This window comes from Dictyostelium purpureum (genome assembly GCF_000190715.1).
Source record: "Dictyostelium purpureum unplaced genomic scaffold DICPUscaffold_275, whole genome shotgun sequence".
Lineage (NCBI taxonomy): Eukaryota > Evosea > Eumycetozoa > Dictyosteliales > Dictyosteliaceae > Dictyostelium > Dictyostelium purpureum.
In genome coordinates, this window is record NW_003519611.1 from 1 (window position 1) to 19,322 (window position 19,322).

The 19,322-nt window shown below is 22.8% G+C and overlaps 8 protein-coding genes across 8 annotated transcripts; 4 read left to right on the forward strand and 4 right to left on the reverse strand.

The window, feature by feature from the left end:
* Positions 1 to 2,321: 2,321 nt before the first annotated feature.
* DICPUDRAFT_57308 (uncharacterized protein) lies at positions 2,322 to 5,308 on the forward strand (the record flags this gene model as incomplete). Its single annotated transcript, XM_003291359.1, has 2 exons — positions 2,322 to 2,888; positions 2,957 to 5,308. 2 exons carry the CDS (start codon positions 2,322 to 2,324, stop codon positions 5,282 to 5,284), a joined length of 2,895 nt encoding a protein of 964 aa, XP_003291407.1. The 3' UTR covers positions 5,285 to 5,308.
* A 483-nt stretch (positions 5,309 to 5,791) lies between these two features.
* DICPUDRAFT_57310 (uncharacterized protein) lies at positions 5,792 to 8,805 on the forward strand (the record flags this gene model as incomplete). The annotated part of the gene is made up of 3 exons (XM_003291360.1): positions 5,792 to 5,898; positions 5,967 to 6,786; positions 6,877 to 8,805. 3 exons carry the CDS (start codon positions 5,792 to 5,794, stop codon positions 8,707 to 8,709), a joined length of 2,760 nt encoding a protein of 919 aa, XP_003291408.1. The 3' UTR covers positions 8,710 to 8,805.
* A 45-nt stretch (positions 8,806 to 8,850) lies between these two features.
* Positions 8,851 to 9,280, reverse strand: DICPUDRAFT_38971 (uncharacterized protein; the record flags this gene model as incomplete). The annotated part of the gene is made up of 3 exons (XM_003291367.1): positions 8,851 to 8,987; positions 9,079 to 9,168; positions 9,235 to 9,280. The coding sequence occupies 3 exons, from the start codon at positions 9,278 to 9,280 to the stop codon at positions 8,851 to 8,853; spliced, it is 273 nt and encodes a 90-aa protein (XP_003291415.1).
* Positions 9,281 to 9,496: 216 nt separating this feature from the next.
* On the forward strand, positions 9,497 to 10,031 carry DICPUDRAFT_38966 (uncharacterized protein; the record flags this gene model as incomplete). Its single annotated transcript, XM_003291361.1, has 4 exons — positions 9,497 to 9,572; positions 9,647 to 9,699; positions 9,768 to 9,868; positions 9,944 to 10,031. 4 exons carry the CDS (start codon positions 9,497 to 9,499, stop codon positions 10,029 to 10,031), a joined length of 318 nt encoding a protein of 105 aa, XP_003291409.1.
* A 1,018-nt stretch (positions 10,032 to 11,049) lies between these two features.
* Positions 11,050 to 13,834, forward strand: AcgA (uncharacterized protein; the record flags this gene model as incomplete). The annotated part of the gene is made up of 3 exons (XM_003291362.1): positions 11,050 to 11,292; positions 11,365 to 11,631; positions 11,699 to 13,834. 3 exons carry the CDS (start codon positions 11,050 to 11,052, stop codon positions 13,832 to 13,834), a joined length of 2,646 nt encoding a protein of 881 aa, XP_003291410.1.
* Positions 13,835 to 13,941: 107 nt separating this feature from the next.
* On the reverse strand, positions 13,942 to 15,174 carry DICPUDRAFT_156014 (uncharacterized protein; the record flags this gene model as incomplete). The annotated part of the gene is made up of 2 exons (XM_003291368.1): positions 13,942 to 14,604; positions 14,686 to 15,174. The coding sequence occupies 2 exons, from the start codon at positions 15,172 to 15,174 to the stop codon at positions 13,942 to 13,944; spliced, it is 1,152 nt and encodes a 383-aa protein (XP_003291416.1).
* Positions 15,175 to 15,406: 232 nt separating this feature from the next.
* On the reverse strand, positions 15,407 to 15,880 carry DICPUDRAFT_156015 (uncharacterized protein; the record flags this gene model as incomplete). Its single annotated transcript, XM_003291369.1, has 1 exon — positions 15,407 to 15,880. One exon carries the CDS (start codon positions 15,878 to 15,880, stop codon positions 15,407 to 15,409), a length of 474 nt encoding a protein of 157 aa, XP_003291417.1.
* Positions 15,881 to 17,471: 1,591 nt separating this feature from the next.
* DICPUDRAFT_156016 (uncharacterized protein) lies at positions 17,472 to 19,251 on the reverse strand (the record flags this gene model as incomplete). Its single annotated transcript, XM_003291370.1, has 3 exons — positions 17,472 to 18,625; positions 18,730 to 18,897; positions 19,011 to 19,251. The coding sequence occupies 3 exons, from the start codon at positions 19,249 to 19,251 to the stop codon at positions 17,472 to 17,474; spliced, it is 1,563 nt and encodes a 520-aa protein (XP_003291418.1).
* Between the last annotated feature and the right edge of the window lie 71 nt (positions 19,252 to 19,322).

A 19,322-nucleotide genomic window follows, 5' to 3' on the forward strand; every position in this document is an offset into this window, starting at 1 on the left:
TTTTTTTTTTTTTTTTTTTTTCAAACTTTTAAAGTGTTAGAAATAAACAAATAATTTTGAAAGTGATACCGTGTTGAAATTGGTCTATTTTTTATATATATACACTAAATTGTATATATATTTTTTTTAAAAAAAAAAAGTTCTCAAGGATTGCGAGAGAGTAGAGGTAAATAAAAACATTATTTGATTATATTATATAATTATTTTTATATATTAAAACAACAAACAAAAAAAAAAAAAAAAGAAAAAAAAAAAAAAGAAAAAAAATATAAAAAAAAAAAAAAAAGAAAAGAAAAAAAAAAAAGAATTAAATTTAATTATATATATAAACCCATAGATTTCAAATAATTTGTTTTTATTTTCTTTCGTATCTTTTATTTTTTTTTATTTTTTTTTTGTTTTTGTTCGTAATATCCCCCAATAATCAACCACAAAAATAATAATAATTTATTATTTATAATTATAAAAAAAAAAAAAAGAAAAAGAAAAAGAAACGAAAAATAATTCTTATTTTGTAAAGATTAAAAAAACTATAGTTTTATTATTTTTATTTTTATTTTTATTTTTTTTTATTTTTTTTTTTATTTTTTTTTTTTTATTTTATTGATTTGGATTAATAATTCAATCAATGGGAAGAATAGTAGTTAGAAATTAAAAGTTAATCACATGTCACACTTGCTTGTTGCTTAATTTGCACAATTATTTTTGTTTTTTTTTTCATATAAGGCAGGTGCATATGATAAAACCTCAAAAAAATTATTTTTAAAAAAAAAAAAAAAAGATAAAATTATAATAATTTTATAATTATATAGTTATAATAAAGATTATTATAATAATCACTTTTCGTATTTTTTAACACTCGTTCATTAATTATTTAAAAAAAAAATTAAAATAAATAAAATTATTTTTTATTTTATTTTATTTTATTTTATTTTTTTTTTTAAATACAATTATTTTTTTTTTTTGTTATTTAAACTTTTTTTTTTTTTTTTTTTTTTAAATTCGAATTTAACCAAATATTGATTCATAGATTATTACCAGTTTAAAATAAAAAAAAAAAAAAAAAACTTTCAAAACTCAAAAAAACGGTTTAATACCAAAAAAAAAAAAAAAAAGGACTTAATATTTTTTTTTATATTTTTAGGGGGGGGGTCCAACTTTATTTTTACTTCAAAAAAAAATTTTTTATTCACAAATAATAAAAATAACTCTAATTTTTGGGCCACCTAAAAAAAAAAAAAAAAAAAAATCTATTTTTAAAAAAAAAAAGAATAAAATTAATTCAAGTTTTATTATTTTTATAATTTTTAAAATTTAAATTTTTTTTTGAAAAATTTTAATATCTCACAATTAAAAGAAATTAAAATAGTTCACACACAAAAATAACAATATTATACCACACGTATTAGCACACACACCCAATTGTGTATATACTTTATTTTTTTTTTTTTTCAAACTATTGAATACCCCCATACATATTTTTTTTCTATAATAATAATTTAATGTGATCACACACAATAATAAATACTACATAAATAGCTCGATTGGTATTGTATACAAATTCTATAATAATATCTATATATGGAATCTTAAAGTATGAAAAACATCAAGGTTTATTTTTATTATTTTAATTGATAGTTTTTTTTAAAATAATTTTTATTATTTTATATATTTATTATAAATTCATTTTTTATTTATTTATATATTTATTTTATTAAAAATTTATTATTTATTTTTTAAAAAAAAAAAAAAAATCAAAAATAATCTTTCAAATCTATAATAAAATTTTATTTATTTTCTCTATAAATAATAATAATATAAATAATAATAATAAAAATAATAATAGTTCAAAATAAAAATAATATTCAAAACAAACTTTTTATTTCGTAATAATCCTCTCCGATAACAATTTTTATATCTTTTTTTTTATGTCAGAGTAATGGTTGTTTTTTATTTCTCCGATCTATTACCAGCATAGATTTATTTAATAATAGATATATAAATATATAAATATATAAAAATATATAAAAATATAAAAATTTTAATATCAAGTTCAAATTTATTAATTTTAAAATTCAACAGGAATACAGAAAATAAAGCAATAAAATTTTAAAAACAATTTATTAGATAGTAATATAAGTAAAAAAAAAAAAAAAAAAAAAAAAATAATAACCACAATAATTAATAATTAGTTATAAAATAACAATAATAATAATAATAATAATAATAATAATAATAATTTTTTAAGTAATAAACAAAAAAAAAAAAAAAGTTTTCTTCTATTGCAGCTATTTTAGTTTGTTATTCATACAAAATACATGATGAAAAAAACTTTATCAAGCCGATCACAATTAAACACCGAAAATAATAATTTATCAGTTAATAATAATAATAGTAAAACTATTAATAATAACCCAAAATCAATAAACTCAACAAGTTCACCATCAAATAACCCTCTCTCTCAAAATCATAATCCTAATCAAGGATTTCCACATTTTAGTGAATTAAAAGCTGGTCACATTTTAACTAAAAACTATTTAAATAATCACCAAGATAATAATAGTAATATAAATAGTTTAAATTCAACAAAAGAATCAAATAATAATAGCGTTGGTAGTGATAATAACCAAACCAATAATAAAACCAAAAAGTCACCAATATTAACACCATCCAATTCATATCAAAGAATTATTGACCCAGATGAAGAAGCAATTAACTTTTACTCATTCTCAGGATTCTTTCATAAATCATTAATATTTTTCATTTCATTTCTTCCATTGCTTTTCGTAGAAAAGCTTTTAACTTTATTTGCTTGGGTTCAATTAGAGCTTTTAAAAGCTAAAGGTAGAAATATTGGAGGTTCTCAACAAAGTTATTCAAAATTAAAGGTAATATTTTAATTTTTTTTTTAATACCAATTTAATTTTTATATATTAATATTATTATTTTATTATAGAAAAAAAGAAAGTCACAAAAAAAGAAAAAGAATAAATCAAGTAGTTCACCAAATCTAACTGGTTCAGCAAACTCAACTGATCAACTTGAAGTACCAAATTCACCACCCTCACCACAAGCCATTGGCACAATTCCAGTTGCCCACACAAAATCTTCACCATTAGTTTTAAAGCATCAAAGAAGATTTTCATTATCATCATCAACACCTGGCATAAGTTCAATTTTAAAGAATCATAGACAATTGAATAATACAAATAGTGCTCTTAGTCCAAATCATTCAATCAAAGAAAAGTTATTACACCAACAACTACAAAACCAATTACATCAAAAATCAGCCGAGGTCGCCGCTATACGTGATAAAGATGAAGATATTATTAAATCATTCCCTTCTACCCTTATCCCTGATCAAATTCCTGTTACTGCAACACCAACAATTAAGTTGACAACTGTTGATGATAACGATATTATAAATCAACACAATGATCAATCTCAACAACACCATCATCTATTTGGTAGTCCAGATGCAATTAGTTCAACTTTGGAAAGAATTAATTTAAAACATAGAAATTCAATTTCAGCATTTGATCAATTAGATAATAACAATAATGGCTCTGATGACAATTTATCTTTAAAGAGTGATGCTTCTACTGGTTCAAGAGTCACTTTTTCCGATGAAAAAAATATGTTGGATTGGAATAATAACTTAAATCCAAATGATTTTAAATTGGGTCATTATCAAATGTCACAAGAAAATATTAATTTATTTAATTCAAATTCATTAAATCAACATAATAGTCTATTACAGCAACAACAGCAACAATTGCAACAAATGCGTCACCGTTCTGATTCAATTTCAGTATTACCATCGTTAATACCAAAACCAATTTCAGAAATTCGTCGTGTTAATAGTGAACAAACTCTCTTCCAATCATCCGAAGATACACTCCGTTTCGAAGCCAACCTTCAAAGTAAAAAAGAATTTGAAGACTTTTTAAGATCTGTAAAGGATATTAAAGATGTACACAATTGGTTAAAGAATTTCAGTGGCTCAGCTTCAAAGAAAATTGCTATTGTTAAGATTTCACGTCGTATTCTTGATACTCAATATGGTATTGATAGCGCTGCATCATCACTTTGCTTTATGTACAAATTCGGTTTATACCCCATTGTAATTCACGGAGGTATGAACGATATATCTAAACTTCCAATATCAGAGGTGGTCAGAGAACGTAGAATGAGAAGTGCACTCCTTAAAGAAGCTATCAAAAAGAATGGTGTAGGTTGTACCGTTTTAACTCCTGACATTTGTGAAATCGAACCATATGTCCAACCAAATAGTAATAACTCATCAGAAAATAACTCGGATCTATCCGAAGAAGAACAAGAGTATGGTCAGAGTGATGTACTTCCATCAGGTGGTCTTAATATGAAGATTGACTCTTTCGATTACGATATTCTCACACAGGCTCTAGATAAAGGTAAAATTCCAATTTGGGATAGTGTTGCAGAGTCTATTGATGGTGTTGACATTCCAATTAATTCAGATGTTACAACATTCGAATTGGCTAAACGTATCCAACCTTATAAAATCGTTTTTGCCTGTAATGATGGTGGTATTTTAGATGCTGATCATAAAGCTATTCCAGTTGTATACATGGATCAAGATTATAAAACACTTGTCGAGGCAGACCACACCACCAATCGTAGACGTGTACAATTAAAACAAATGAAAAGAATTGTATCGCATTTGTCATCCTCAACCACTGTAGTAGTTACATCCATCGAAAATATTACTCATCAACTTTTATTCCCTCGTCTTGCTAATGGTACCATCATCAAAAAGTCTGAAGATAACAAAGTTTTAATTTACGATAGCAGTAGTTACCATAATATCGATATGCCAAAACTTCGTGAACTTATTGAAGATAGTTTTGGAAAAAAACTTTCACTCGATTATTTTGATTATCTCAAAGACTCACTCTATAAACTTTATCTATGTATATCCTCTGATGGTGGATATAATGGTTGTGCTATTGTAACATTCAAAGAGCCAGACTACATCCCATATCTTTGTAAATTCTGTGTTAGAAAATCTGCTCAAGGTTTGGGTTTAGGTGATCTTATTTGGAGAGTATTACAAAGAGATAACGAAAAGCTATATTGGAGATCAAGAAATAGCAATCCTTTAAATCCATGGTATTTCCAACGTTGTCAAGGTTCATTCAGACCAGATTTAAACTTTACAATTTTTTGGTATGGTGATGATAAATTTGAAGATGGTAAATTCCTCATCGATGAAGCTTTAAATAAACCAGTAACAATTAGATAAAAATTTCAAATTACAATTATATATAAAAAAAAAAAAAAAAAAAAAAAAATTTAATAGTAATAATAGTAATAATAAAATATATAGGTCTAGATATTTTCACAACAATTAAAAATTCGAATCATATTATTTTTATTTATTTTTTTTAAATCATTTTCAAATAATAAAAATTTTTAATTAAAATTTTTTCATATAAATTAAAATAATAATTTTTTTTTTTTATTTGTATCTCACAAAGTTAATTTTTTTATTTTTTATTTTTTTATTATTTTTTAGTTATTAATTCTTTTTTTTTCCTTTTTCCTAAGTATTTATTATTTTTTATTTTTTTTTTATTTTTATTAATATTTATTATAATAAAATTTTTTTAATTTATTTTTTTTTATTTTTTTTTATTTATTTTTTTTATTTTTGAAAATTTTTTAATAAAAAAAAAAAAAGCGCCCACACACCATTATTTTTTTATACATTAATTAATATATAATATTTATTTGAATATATATAATAATAATGTCACTATTTAAAAGAATTACAAGTTTTTTTTCAAATCAGTCTTCAAATTTAATTGAAGTAACTGGATATTTTTATCATTTTTATAGAGGACAATGGGTTTGTTTGTATGTTTTTTTTTTTTTTTTTTTAGATATTTTTTATATTATTTACTAATGTTATTTTATACTTTTAGATTCAATGACTGTGAGTTGGTTATTCATAAAATTGAAAATTTTAGATACCAAATTCAAGTAACAAGAATTGTTGATCAAGAACAAGAAAATGAAAGAAGGAAACAAAGAGAGTTGGAAGGTGGTCAAGAAGACGAAGATGAAGAATCTCAAATCAATTATTATGAATTTCCAGTTACAGTTGGTTTAGATTTATTTAAAGAAATTGGACCACTAGGAAATTATTCATTAAGTTGGAAAGGTACCAACACAAGATTCTTATTTGAATTTGATGAAAATAATAATAATAATAATAACAACGGCGAGGATAATAAAGAAAAATTAAGAAAAATTTTATGTGGTTGTATTTACGAATCAATTTATTTAACATCATACACAAATGGTAGTGAAAATGAAATAGAAAATTATTGTAAAGAAACTCAAACTATTGTCAGAGCACCATTAAAAACAAATATAGACACAATTCAAGCAGAAAGAATTGATTTAAGTAAATTGCAAAAACAGCAAGAGGAAGAAGAGGAAGAAGAAGAAGAAGAAGATACCAAAGCATTTTACCCAACATCAGATCTCAATGAAAATTCCAGTAATCAAAATATTTCATTTGTAAAAGTATTACCAGTAACCGGTCAAGAGTTATATCGTTGTGAAGTAGCACTTTATATTGAAACAGATGGTAGATTTAACATCAAAGAACCAAATGTCACTGTATTATTAAATAAAACCTCAAATGACCCAATCGAGTATACCTTTTATTTATTGTTAAATAATTCACCAATTTTTTCACAAATTATCGACACAAATATGTACCCACAATTCTTTAATGTAAGTAAATGGTATTAGGCTTTTGGTTTTTTACTAATAATATCAATACTAATTAAAATTTAATTTTAAATATATTTTTTTAAAAATTAGGAACAAATTTCATTTATTTGGTTAGCTGAATTAGGAACCAATTCAAACAGATGGAGTATTAAATTTTCACTAGTCGAAGAATATGAAGACTTTAGAAATAAATTTACCATAATTCATTATGAAACTGTTAATCAAACCAAATTTAAAGGTAAAAAGGATGAAATTGAATATATGGCAAATATTTTAACTGAAGATCACCAAGATGATGAAATTGTATTTGATACAGATGATGGTTTTAATGCCAAGGATTTGGAAGATTTTGACAACTTGGATATTAATGATTCAAATTCAGTTGCTGACATTTTATCAGAATCTGACCATAAAGAATATATTGACCAATTAAAAGAATTAGAAGACCAAGTTAAAAATGAACAAAAGCATCAATCTCAAGAAGAATCAGAAGAGGAAGAATCAGAGGAAGAATCAGAAGAAGAAGAGTCAGAAGAAGAGGAATCAGAAGAAGAGGAATCAGAAGAAGAGGAATCAAAAGAAGGAGAGTTAGAAGAGTCATCTGAAGAAGAATCAGAAGAATCAGAAGAATCAGAAGAATCAGAAGAATCAGAAGAATCAGAAGAATCAGAGGATGTTGAAAAAGTATTTAAAGCTCCATATAGAAAACCAATAAGAAAAGATTTAATTAAAGTTGAATCATCATCTGAAGAGGAAGAAGAATCAGAATCAGAGTCAGACGAAAGTGAGGAAGAATCGGAATCTGATTCAGAACCAATTGATAAAACAACTAAAAAACAAATTACAAGAGATTTTAGTAAATCAAAGAATAGCTCATTACTTGTTGGTTACAAAGATCAATCATATGTAGTAAGAGGATCAACTATTGGTGTATTTAATAATGATGATTCAAATATTAAATTCAAGAATGCAATTACCAATATTAAAACTAAAAATGGTCAAAATTTTTCTCCAAAGAAATTAATGCTTCAAAAACAAGACAACGATTTATTAATGTTAAACCCAGATAAGGCGTCAAATGTTTACAAGATGGATTTAAATAGACCAGATATTGTCGAAGAATGGGATATGAAATGGAGAGGTCAAGATACAACAACTACTTCGATTGCACCACAATATAAGAATGATGAGTTAACCAATAACTCTATTTTCCTCGGATATAATGGTAATAGCATATTCATGGTTGATCCACGTGAATCTAAAAATAAAGTTGTTACCAAATTCCATGGTGGGGCTAATCCAAAATCGGTTTATAGATGTGCAGCCACTACTGAAAATGGCCAACTTGCAATTGGTACTTCAAAAGGTGAAATTAAAATGTTTAGTAAAACTCAATTCGATGCAAATAAACGTTCAACTACTTCAGATGATCCATTGGGTGCTATTGCAAGATCTCGTACAACTCTTCCAGGTATTGGTGACGAAATTATTGGAATGGATATAACAAAAGATGGTAGATGGGTAGTAGCTACTTGTAAAAAATATATCATGGTCATTCCAGCTCAATTAAAGGATGGCAGTAGTGCATTTGAAGATCGTTTGGGTGCTCGTCGTCCATTACCAAAGCGTTTAATCCTTAAAGCTGCTGATATCAAAAGATTGGGTGGTAATGTTGAATTTGCTCCAGCTAGATTCAACCAAGCCGAAGGTGATGATCAAGAAACATTTATTCTTACTAGTAGTGGTCGTTTCCTTATCACTTGGAATTTTAGAAAAATTAAACAGAATATTTTGGATGTTTACCAAATTAAAGAATTTTCAACCGAAATTGTTGATGAACAATTTAAATGTTATAGGGACAATTCAATTGTTGTAGCTTTTCCAGATAATGTAGTTTTATCACACAAAAAATTAAATAAATAAATTAAATAAATTAAATCAATAAAATTTAAATTTAAATTAATAAATGTTATAAACTAAAAAAAAAAACATTTTTTTTTTTTTTAAACTTTTATAAATACTTTTTTTTACAATTTATATATTTTATATTTTATTCTTTATTTTTTAACCAGATTTAAATAAAAGTATTGAATTATCATTAATATTGAAATAAATATAACTTTTGGTTTCGTGAGTTACAAATGAAGCAAAACTTTTTCCTACAATACAATGCCAGTTTCCTAAATATTTTTTATCAAATTCTAAAAACCAAAAATAAAGAATTGAATATAAGTATTATACTCTATTATTATTATTATTATTATTATTAAATTATATTAAATTGATAAATACCTTTTTTAATAATCGTAGCTATATCTTTGTGTGGTGTTTGTTCTTCTAATAATTTAATTGCTAATTCGGTTGCATCTTGTTGCATAAACTCTATATAAAAGAATAAAAATTAGTTTATTTGGTTGGCTCATTCAAAGAAACAATGGGTGATCATACCTTGCATGTCAACTGATTTTATAGTAATATTGAATTTGTTTGACATCTTTATATAAAACTATGTAATTGATTTTGAACAAAAACTTTAGCTATGAATATACAATGATTGTGATAAATATAATTTTAAAAAATAATAAAATAAAATTAAAAAAAAAAAAAAAAAAAAAGAAAAAAAATTAATTTTTTTAAATTTTTTTTAAATTTTTTATTTTTTTTTTGTTCAAATAATAACAGTTCATCACATGAATTTAATTAATATATAATGAAAGGAGTAGCAAAATTAAGTGGAATTATAGGTATTGGTTTATTTTTACATACTATTTATTCAGTTCTTCAACGTAGGTTTAATTTTATAAAAAGATAAAAATAAAAATAGATTCACTAACTGCAATATTTTATTCAATTGTTTTAGATAGAAAATATTTAAGATTAACAGATCAACCATTTGAAGGTGTACCATTAGATGTAATATATATTTTTAATCATTTGTTTTTCAAATCATTATTATTAACAAATTATAATTATATTTATAGATAATCGTAGAATGTATAATTTCATTATTATTGTTTTCATGGGGTATCATTAATTCACAAAATTTAATTCCAATTAAAGCATCAACTCATTTAGCTAAAAAGTAAATAGAATACAACCTTATTACCCAACTCAACAATTATAGATAATTAATCATTTTTAATTTTATTATTTATAGGAGTTATGACTCATTCGATAACAGACCAAATTTTACCACATTTAATAATAGAGGAAAATATATAAATGAAATAATTAAAAATAATTAAAAATAATAATTTTATTAATAATTAAATAGCTATTTTAATAAATATAATAATAATAATAATAATAATTATATTTAATAATAAAGTTCAAACAATAGTTTTATAAAATAACCGTATAGTTTTAAAAGGACAAAAAAAAAAAAATAATCTCGTCAAACGAAAAAGAAAAAAGAGTAATTAATTTTGTAAATAAATTTAATAGAAAAATCATACAATAAATATAAAAAGAGTTTTTTTTTGATTTTTCATATACACTAAAAAAAAAACTTGGATTCTTTTATATGGACAACAGAAATGAATAAAGGTAGATTCATTGGTACCATTAAAAAAGGTAATTTTAGAATATTACCCTTTTTATTTTTATTTTAAATATTATTTTTTTTTTTTTTTTTAAAGATATCTTAAAAATAATGCGAAAACCATTGTAAATCTATAAAAAATAGAAATTTAAAATTAAAAATATATTTAACCTATTTTAGAAAAATTAATTTTTAATTTTATTTTTTTATTTTTTTATTTTTAATTCTATAATTAATTTTTATTTAAAAATATAATAATAATAAAATAATAATAAAATAATAATAACAATAATAATATTATAATATAATAAAAATTAAAAAAAAATATAAATAAAAATAAAAATAAAAAAAATAAAATAGGTCATGTTTTTTATTATTTTTTATTTTTTATTTTTTAAACAATAACAATCTCCTCTTACATTATAATTTATAAAATAAATAATAACTGATTTTAAATAATATATAATTATTTTCAAATAAATACAATAGAAAAAAAAAAAAAAAAAAAAATAATTTTTATAGATTAAAAACCCATTGTATTTATTATTTATTTAAAAAGAAACCATATATTTTTTTTACATTTTTTTTAAAGAAAAAAACCGATATTATCCTATCTATAAATATTTTTTTTTCATTTATTTATATTTATTTTGTTTTTTTTTTTTTTTTATAAATATTATAAATTTATATTCATGTATTGTATTGTAAGATAAAATAAAAAAATGAAGAAAACATTTTTTAAACTATTTTCTAAATCTTATATTGAAGGGTATCCGATTGGATTCTTCTTTGGGATCATAATTCTTTTAGTATTTGGTGTTATTGTTTGTCTGTTTTCATTTATACATTACACCGAAGAGGAAAATTCAAATATCCAAATGGATTTAGAAAGAGCTTCAAAGCAAATAGTTCATAACATTCAAATGAATGCAATGTATTTATTATCATCGATAGATACTTTAAAGGTAATTGTTTTTTTTAAAAATAAAACTAATATTTATTTTTTACTAATTTAAAATTTTTTATTTAAAATTAAGGCATTGTATTACGTAAATCCAAACTTTAAAAGAAAAGATTTTAATATCTTTTTAAATACAACATTAAAAAATTCAGAGTTTCAGTATCTGTTTTGGGTTGAAAGAGTCAAAGATGAAGAAAGAAAACAATTTGAACAAGATTTTTCATTTCAAACAAAAAATAAATTTCAAATATTTTCATTTAATGAAGATACAAATTCAATAGAAGTTGCAAACCATAAAAAATCTTATTATCCAATAGTTCATGCTTTTCCAACTCTAAGCAAAGTAATTGTTTATTTATGTTTAGATTTAAAAAATTATTATATTTTATTAATATTTTTTTTATTATTAGGATATTATTGGATTAGATATAAACTCTACAAATTATATGAAGGAAACTATTAATAAAGCCATTATAAATAAAAGACCAACAGTACATTTAAGCAGAAAGGTTATTCTAAGTAAAAGAAATATAGATATTTTAATTATAAATCCAATTTTATCAAAAACTACCAATGATACATCACAATTTACAAATCCTCAAACACCTTCACCACCTCAAGCAACTTCACCATTAATTTCGACAACAATAGAAAATTTAACATTGGTAAAAAAATCAAATGATGATGAATGTACTCATATTTCTGCTGGTTTATTTTTAATTGAAAAGAATGTAGAAGCATCAAGAGTAGAGGTAGAACAAGGTAATGACTTTACATTATTTTTATCTACATTTGAAGGGGAATTGGTTTATCAAGAATCCTATTTAAATTTCAAAACATTAAAAGAAGTTCATGATTCCAAACTCTTTCAAGATAGATTGAAATATGAAACCAGTTTAAAAGTTGCCGATTGTGTTTTTAAGCTATGGGCATTTACAACCGAAGAATACGAAAACAATTCAAAGACCTATCTTCCTCTATTGATATCAATAATATCAGGTGTAATTTTAATATTATTGGTAATATATTTAATGGATCAACGTAAACAAAAATCATTAATTGCCAAAATTATGAGAGAAAAGAACAATTTAATAAACAAAATATTACCATTAGAAGTATCAGTCAAGTTAGAAAATGGTGAAGATGTAGTCGCTGAGCGTTCAAATAATGCCTGTGTATTCTTTTTAGATATTGCAGGTTTCACTAGATTCTCTTCAATTCATAGTCCAGAACAAGTTATTCAAGTGCTCATTAAAATTTTCAACTCTATGGATTTATTATGTGCAAAGCATGGCATTGAAAAAATCAAAACTATTGGTGATGCTTATATGGCTACATGTGGTATATTTCCAAAGTCAGATGATATAAGACACAACACTTATCGTATGTTAGAGTTTGCACTTGATGTTTTAGAATCTATACCAAAAGAAATGAGCTTCCATCTTGGTTTACAAGTTAGAGTAGGTGTTCATTGTGGTCCAGTTATTAGTGGTGTTATTTCAGGATATGCCAAACCACACTTTGATGTATGGGGTGATACCGTTAATGTTGCATCACGTATGGAGTCCACTGGTATTGCAGGTCAAATTCATGTTTCGGATAGGGTATATCAATTGGGTAAAGATGACTTTGATTTCTCTGAACGTTGCGATATTATTCATGTCAAAGGAAAAGGAAGAATGAAAACATGGTATTTAATGGGTAAAAAAGAAAGTGAATTTACACTTAGAAAAGACTATTCTCGATCTAGAATTCAACCATCAATATTTAATAGAAAGCAATCACATCAACATTGTATTTATCCAGATTTCCCAGGTGGTATTCAGGTTTTAAATATTGAAAATAATAATTTAGGTTGCGAAAACTGTTCAAAAATTTATAAAAAAACCTATTCATTTTCACCAGATAACAACTATTATTATAATGGAGAGGATACTGAAACACCTATTATGTCTTTTGAACAAATAGAGGAATTAAATAAAGGAGTTTCAAATAAAGTAATAAGAGATGAAGACAATAGCCATCAATCCATTACAGAAGAAAGTGAATTACAATTAAAAGATTATGAAAATGATAATTCTGATGAAGAAGAAGAAGAAGAAGAATTTAATACAAACTCACCCAAACATTTAAATCTAGATGCAATTTTATCAAATATAAATAACACTTTAAATAATAATGACAATAATAATGATAACAATAATAATAACAACTCCAAGATAAATGATAATATTATAAGCAATAATAATAATAATAATTTAGATAATAATAATATAGATAACAATATTAATAATAGTACAAATAACAATAATACAAACAATGATATTAAAAATAACTTTGTAAATAATGATAGTAAAGATTGTTTATGTAAATCAGTTGTACATAATAATGATCTTTTAGAAAAACAAAAGTCTATTAAAGATGATAAAAAATGTAATAATTTAATAGAAGATAAAAAACTAGCAAAAGAAAATTGTTTAGTGCCAGATTTAAATAATATAGAAAAAGATAAAAATAAAAATAAAGATAAAGATAAGAAAGAATAAAAAAAAATTTTAAATAAAAAAAAAAAAACTAATATTTTAAAATAAAAAAAAAGGATTTATATTGAGTTTAAATATTATTATTATTATTATTATTATTATTATTTTATTTAATGATATAAACCAATTATATCTTTAATTTGTTTTAAATTATTTATTGCAATTTGATTTGCTTTATCACTACCTTCTAATAAAATATCCCTTACAATTTTTTCATTTGCTTGATAATAATTTATTTTTTCTCTTATTGGTTTAACTTTACTTATAATTGATTGTGATACAAAATCTTTGAAATGGGAGTTTTGTTTATCTTTAAATTCTTTTTCTAAATCTGCAATTGAAACTCCTGAAGTTACTGAGGCAATTGATAAAAGATTTGAAATATCTGGTCTATTTTGAATATCATAAGAAATACCTATTATTGAATCTGTTTTTGATTTTTTAATTTTCATTTGGATCATTTCGTCTGTGTCAGTTAAAGATATTCTTGATAAATCCGATGGGTCTGACTTACTCATTTTAACTCTACCATCTTGTAAACTCATAATTCTCTTTGATGTTTCTGAACTAATAATTGTTGGTAATGGGAAATATTTCTTTTTATAAGTATGATGAAAAGAATTTACAATTTCTCTAGTGAATTCGATATGTTGTGTTTGATCATCACCAACTGGAACATGAGTTGCCCTATATAATAAAATATCTGCTGCCATTAAAACTGGATATGATAATAATCCATTTGAAATTGATTGACTATTTGATTTACTTTTTTCCTAAATTTAAAATTAGTTAATACCTATAATACAATAAATAATAATAATAATAATAATAATAGGGATAAATATAATAATTACTTTAAATTGGACCATTGTTGATAATTTTGAAAATGATGCAATACAATTAAATATCCATGTTAATTCTGAATGTGCTGCTACCATAGATTGATTAAACAATATAACTTTTTGTGGGTCAATTCCAGATGCTAAATAATTAATGGCAACAGATAATGTATTTGAATGTAGTTCTTTTGGTGATAAAGTTTTAGTTGCTGTCAAGGAGTGTAAATCTACAATTGAAAAAATTAATTTATGGCCTGGTGAAACCTCATTATGCTTTGCAATTAAGTCTTGAATCTTTAACCAATTATCCATTGCACCTAAATAATTTCCTAAATGTAATGCTGCACTTGTTGGTTGCATACCACTAAAAACTGTTACTTTTCTTTTTTCATCGAAATTAATTTCTTCAATCGATGTTTTTAGATTTACTAATGGTTTATTTATAGACTGTGTACAAAAACTACGAATATTATTTATATTATTAAAATTTTTTAATCTAATCATTATTATTACAGAATCAATTATTATATAAAATTAAAAATGAAAAAAAAATAATTAAACGAAAAATAAAAAAATAAAAAAAAAAATTTTAATTTTAAAAAAAAAAAAAAAAGGTTTTATAGTTTTATAGTATAACACAATAAAAAAAAAGATATTTTAAGATATATTAATTTTTATTTTTAAAAAATAAAAAAATTTCTTTAGTATTTATATATTTATTTATTTATTTGTTTTATTACCAATCAGTCGCTTTTTTACAAATACTTTCGGTTTTGCCACTATCATTTTTATCACATTTGCATGGTGGATCTTGAGGGTTAAATGGTACTCTTGTATGAATCGCATCGCAGTGTGGAGGATTTCCTGTGTATCTACAACCACATAAAAGATATAGAGTTTGTTTTTTTGTTAAGGTGAATGGCTTTGGAGTAAAATCGGTTCCAATACAAGTTTTTTGATCACATAACGGTTGTTGGATTGTTGTTTTACCACAAGTGCAATAATAATACTGTGTATTTGGCTCCAAACCTCTAACTGTATATGGTCCATATAGTGGTATTTTTTCTGGTACTAGTTTACATAGACCACATTTTTCGCATTGACTACTTTTTTTACATTCATTACTACATTCTTTTATTTGAACATTATTCTGACTATCCGATAAATCATTATTACTATTATTTATATTATTCTTATTATTATCGTCCATTATTTACTTAATATTCATGTGGTGTTTGAAATTTTAAAAAATATATTTTAAAAAAAAATAAAAAAATAAAAAAATAAAATTATTTTTAATTTTTTTTTAATTTTTGTTTAAATTATTTATTGAAGATATTATATATAAAAAAAGGAAATAATTCAACAAATAAAACAGAAATAAAAACAAAGTTTTAAATAATATATTATTTTAATTTGACACCAAAGGATTCTAAAAATTTAAACTTTTAGAATTTGTTGATCTTTAAATTTAATGAAAGTGTTTTTAATTGTCTAAACATTCTTTTATCGAGTTTTAAAATCTTCATAACAATCTTTATTCTTTCTAGAAGATTTTTGATAAATAAATCGGTTTGATGGTGTTTCTTTGGTAATATTTGGGAATTTTAATAAAAAAAAATTCAAAATTAATTTTTTTTTAATTTAAATCCCTAAAAAAAATATTTTTTAACTAAATCCCCAAAAAAAAATTAAAGAAAAAAAATTTTAAAGACTTTGTAATAAATTTTTAAAGATAATAAAATGTTATTAATACCATTATTTTATTTATTTTATATATTTTATTTATTTTTTTAGTATTAATTTTTATACTATTAGCCACTCTTTGTAAAGAGTGTTTCCAGCTCTACCACGGGGAGGTTAGTATATTAGAGCCAAGCGTTTAATTATTTATACCTTCAGACAGTATAAATAATTAAACGCCATATTGAAAATTTGTGGTTAATTATTAGTACTACCACGCAGTATAAATAATTTACCACCACATTGAAAATTTGGTAGATTTCGAAAACATAGATATCAAGTGGGCCCAACTCAGTATCTATGTAATCAAAATACCTAATGAGAGTTGATTGTATAATCCATATTTTTTGATATTTTTACATAATATTTGATCTTTTTTAATTATAAATAATACTTAATATTTTTGTGTGATCCATATTATTTTTTAAATGCTAAATAATACTTGATATTTTTATATGATCCATAATACTAGATATTTTTTTGATCCATATTAATATTACTTGATATTTTTTAATTATCCATAATACTTACCTTATAATCATTACATTCAATAAAAAAATAAAAGATAGTTGATTGAAAACTTGATTGAATATTATATAATATTTTCTATTTTTAATGAAACATAATAATTGATATTTTTTATTTTTATTTATATTAGAGCCAAGCGTTTAATTATTTATACCTTCAGAAAAAAAAAAAAAAAAAAAAAAAATTATAATTGAAATTAAATATATAATTATTTCCAATAAAAAAAATTTAAAAAATGAAAAAAAAAAATTAATTTTAAAAAAAAATTTTTATAATAAATTAAACATATATCCTTTTAAGTATAAAAATTATACAATTAAAAATTTGGTGGGTTTTTTTTTATTATTTCAAATTTGCGCAAACTTGGTTCGCTCTTACAATATTTTTAATAATAAAATAAAAATTAATGTATAAAAAAATAATATACATAAAAAATTATTTTGATTATTACATTTATTCTAAATAAAAAAATATTTTATTTATATTTTTATTTATATTTTTATTAATAGCTTTTTAATTTTTTTTTTTTTTTATAATTTATTAACTAATGATTGATATTCAGAATAAATTGAATCTAAAGTTTGTTTGAATTGTTCTTCTGATGATTTGTTTGTAAATTTAATTAATGGATTTGAAATTCTAATTGAATAGTAAACTTCATCTCTTTTTTCTTCGGTAATTTTGACCAAATGGATAACATTTTTGGTTTCATTGTTAACAAAGGTAGTTTGTGATTTGCTGAAGCTTCTAGTCTTGTAGAAATCTGATGGGAATGAAAGATAATTACCAGATTTATCTTTAGTGGTTGATTCTAAGAAAGTTAAAATATTCTTTGGAAGAGTTTCTTTTTCGATATTTTTACTTTTTGAAATAGCGACTCTGCAACCAACTTTATTGGAAAGATTTGATGGATAAACAGTATCGAGAGTAACAACTCTTTCGTCTAATTGCGAGATAGCTTTAATTTTAAGTTTTTCTTCAGTTTCATTGACTAATCTAACTTTGTAATTACCAATGAATACACGATAGATGGTGGCGTCAGTTTCCTTGGCTTGATAAATTGATGAACTATCTTTAATGTGTTTGGCAATAGTATTGAAATCTGATTCTTTGATGATACTATCTTGTTTTGAACGGAAATCCTTATAAGTTTCCATTTGAGATAATTGTTCTTTTGAAAAACCTGGTAAGAAAGCAGTAGCACTAAGTTGGTAGAAAATAGAGTTACCAAATTTAAGTGAGCATTTAATTTTCTTATCAGAATTAGCAGCACCAACTAATGATTGATTGGCCTCTAAAAGTGGAGCAGTTAAAGCAGCGACAATATTTTCTTTTGATGATGATTCATCGTCACAAACAATAATTTTATTGTTGTTGATGACTTTTTCTTCACTAGTTGATGGAGTAACAGTAGCATTTGAAGCATTAGCTCTTTCGTATAATTGATATGGGACATTAATTGAATCAAAGTTTGGAATCATTGATTTAAATGTGAAATTTGCACTTTGTGAAACAACAAAGGTTGAAACTTTAGTTGGATAGTTTGATGGTACAAAGTTTGCAACTTGTTTTTCGATCCATTTAGAAATATCTTCACAATCTTCTGGATTCTTTGATTTAATTGTTAAAATAGTTCTAATATTTAATGATTTAACTTTGGTTTTTTTTAATTCATCTTGGAAATCTATTTAAAAAAAAAATTAGTAAAATAAATAAAATTTATTATTTTTTTTTTTATTAATATATTTAATATATATTATTAAATATATTAATAAATTTCAAACATACCTTGAAAAGCTTTACCAGTAATTTTTGATGATTTTGAAATTTCATAAACATTATTATTTAATTTAACAAATGGTTTAAATTTATCTAAAACTTCTTTGATAATATCATATTCTGATTGTTTAACAAAACATGTGGTGTTAAAAGTAACTTGAGCTCTATCTGAAAAATCTATAAGAAAAAATATTAATATTTTATAATCAAATTTTTTATTTTTTAGTTTTTATATTTGATTTTTTTTTTTTTTTTAATTTGATTTTTACCATTATCTTTAATTAATTTACCAATTGGGTAATATTCTGGAATTTCCATAGTACTAATAAAACCACCACTGTATGGACGTGGAGTTGAGTCAACTTCTGGTTGTTGAACTTGTGGTTGTTGAACATTTAAATTTTTAGTTGATGCAGTAACTTCTTCAATTTGTTTTTCATCTTCACTGCTGCTATCTAAATCAAGGTTATTGAAAACACTTTTTTGAACAACTGGGGCGTTTTTCTTATTTTGATTAGTATTTCTTCTCATTTTTTAATAGCTATTATTGTTATAAAAATATAATAAAAATAAAAAATAAAAAAATAAAAAATAAAAAAAAC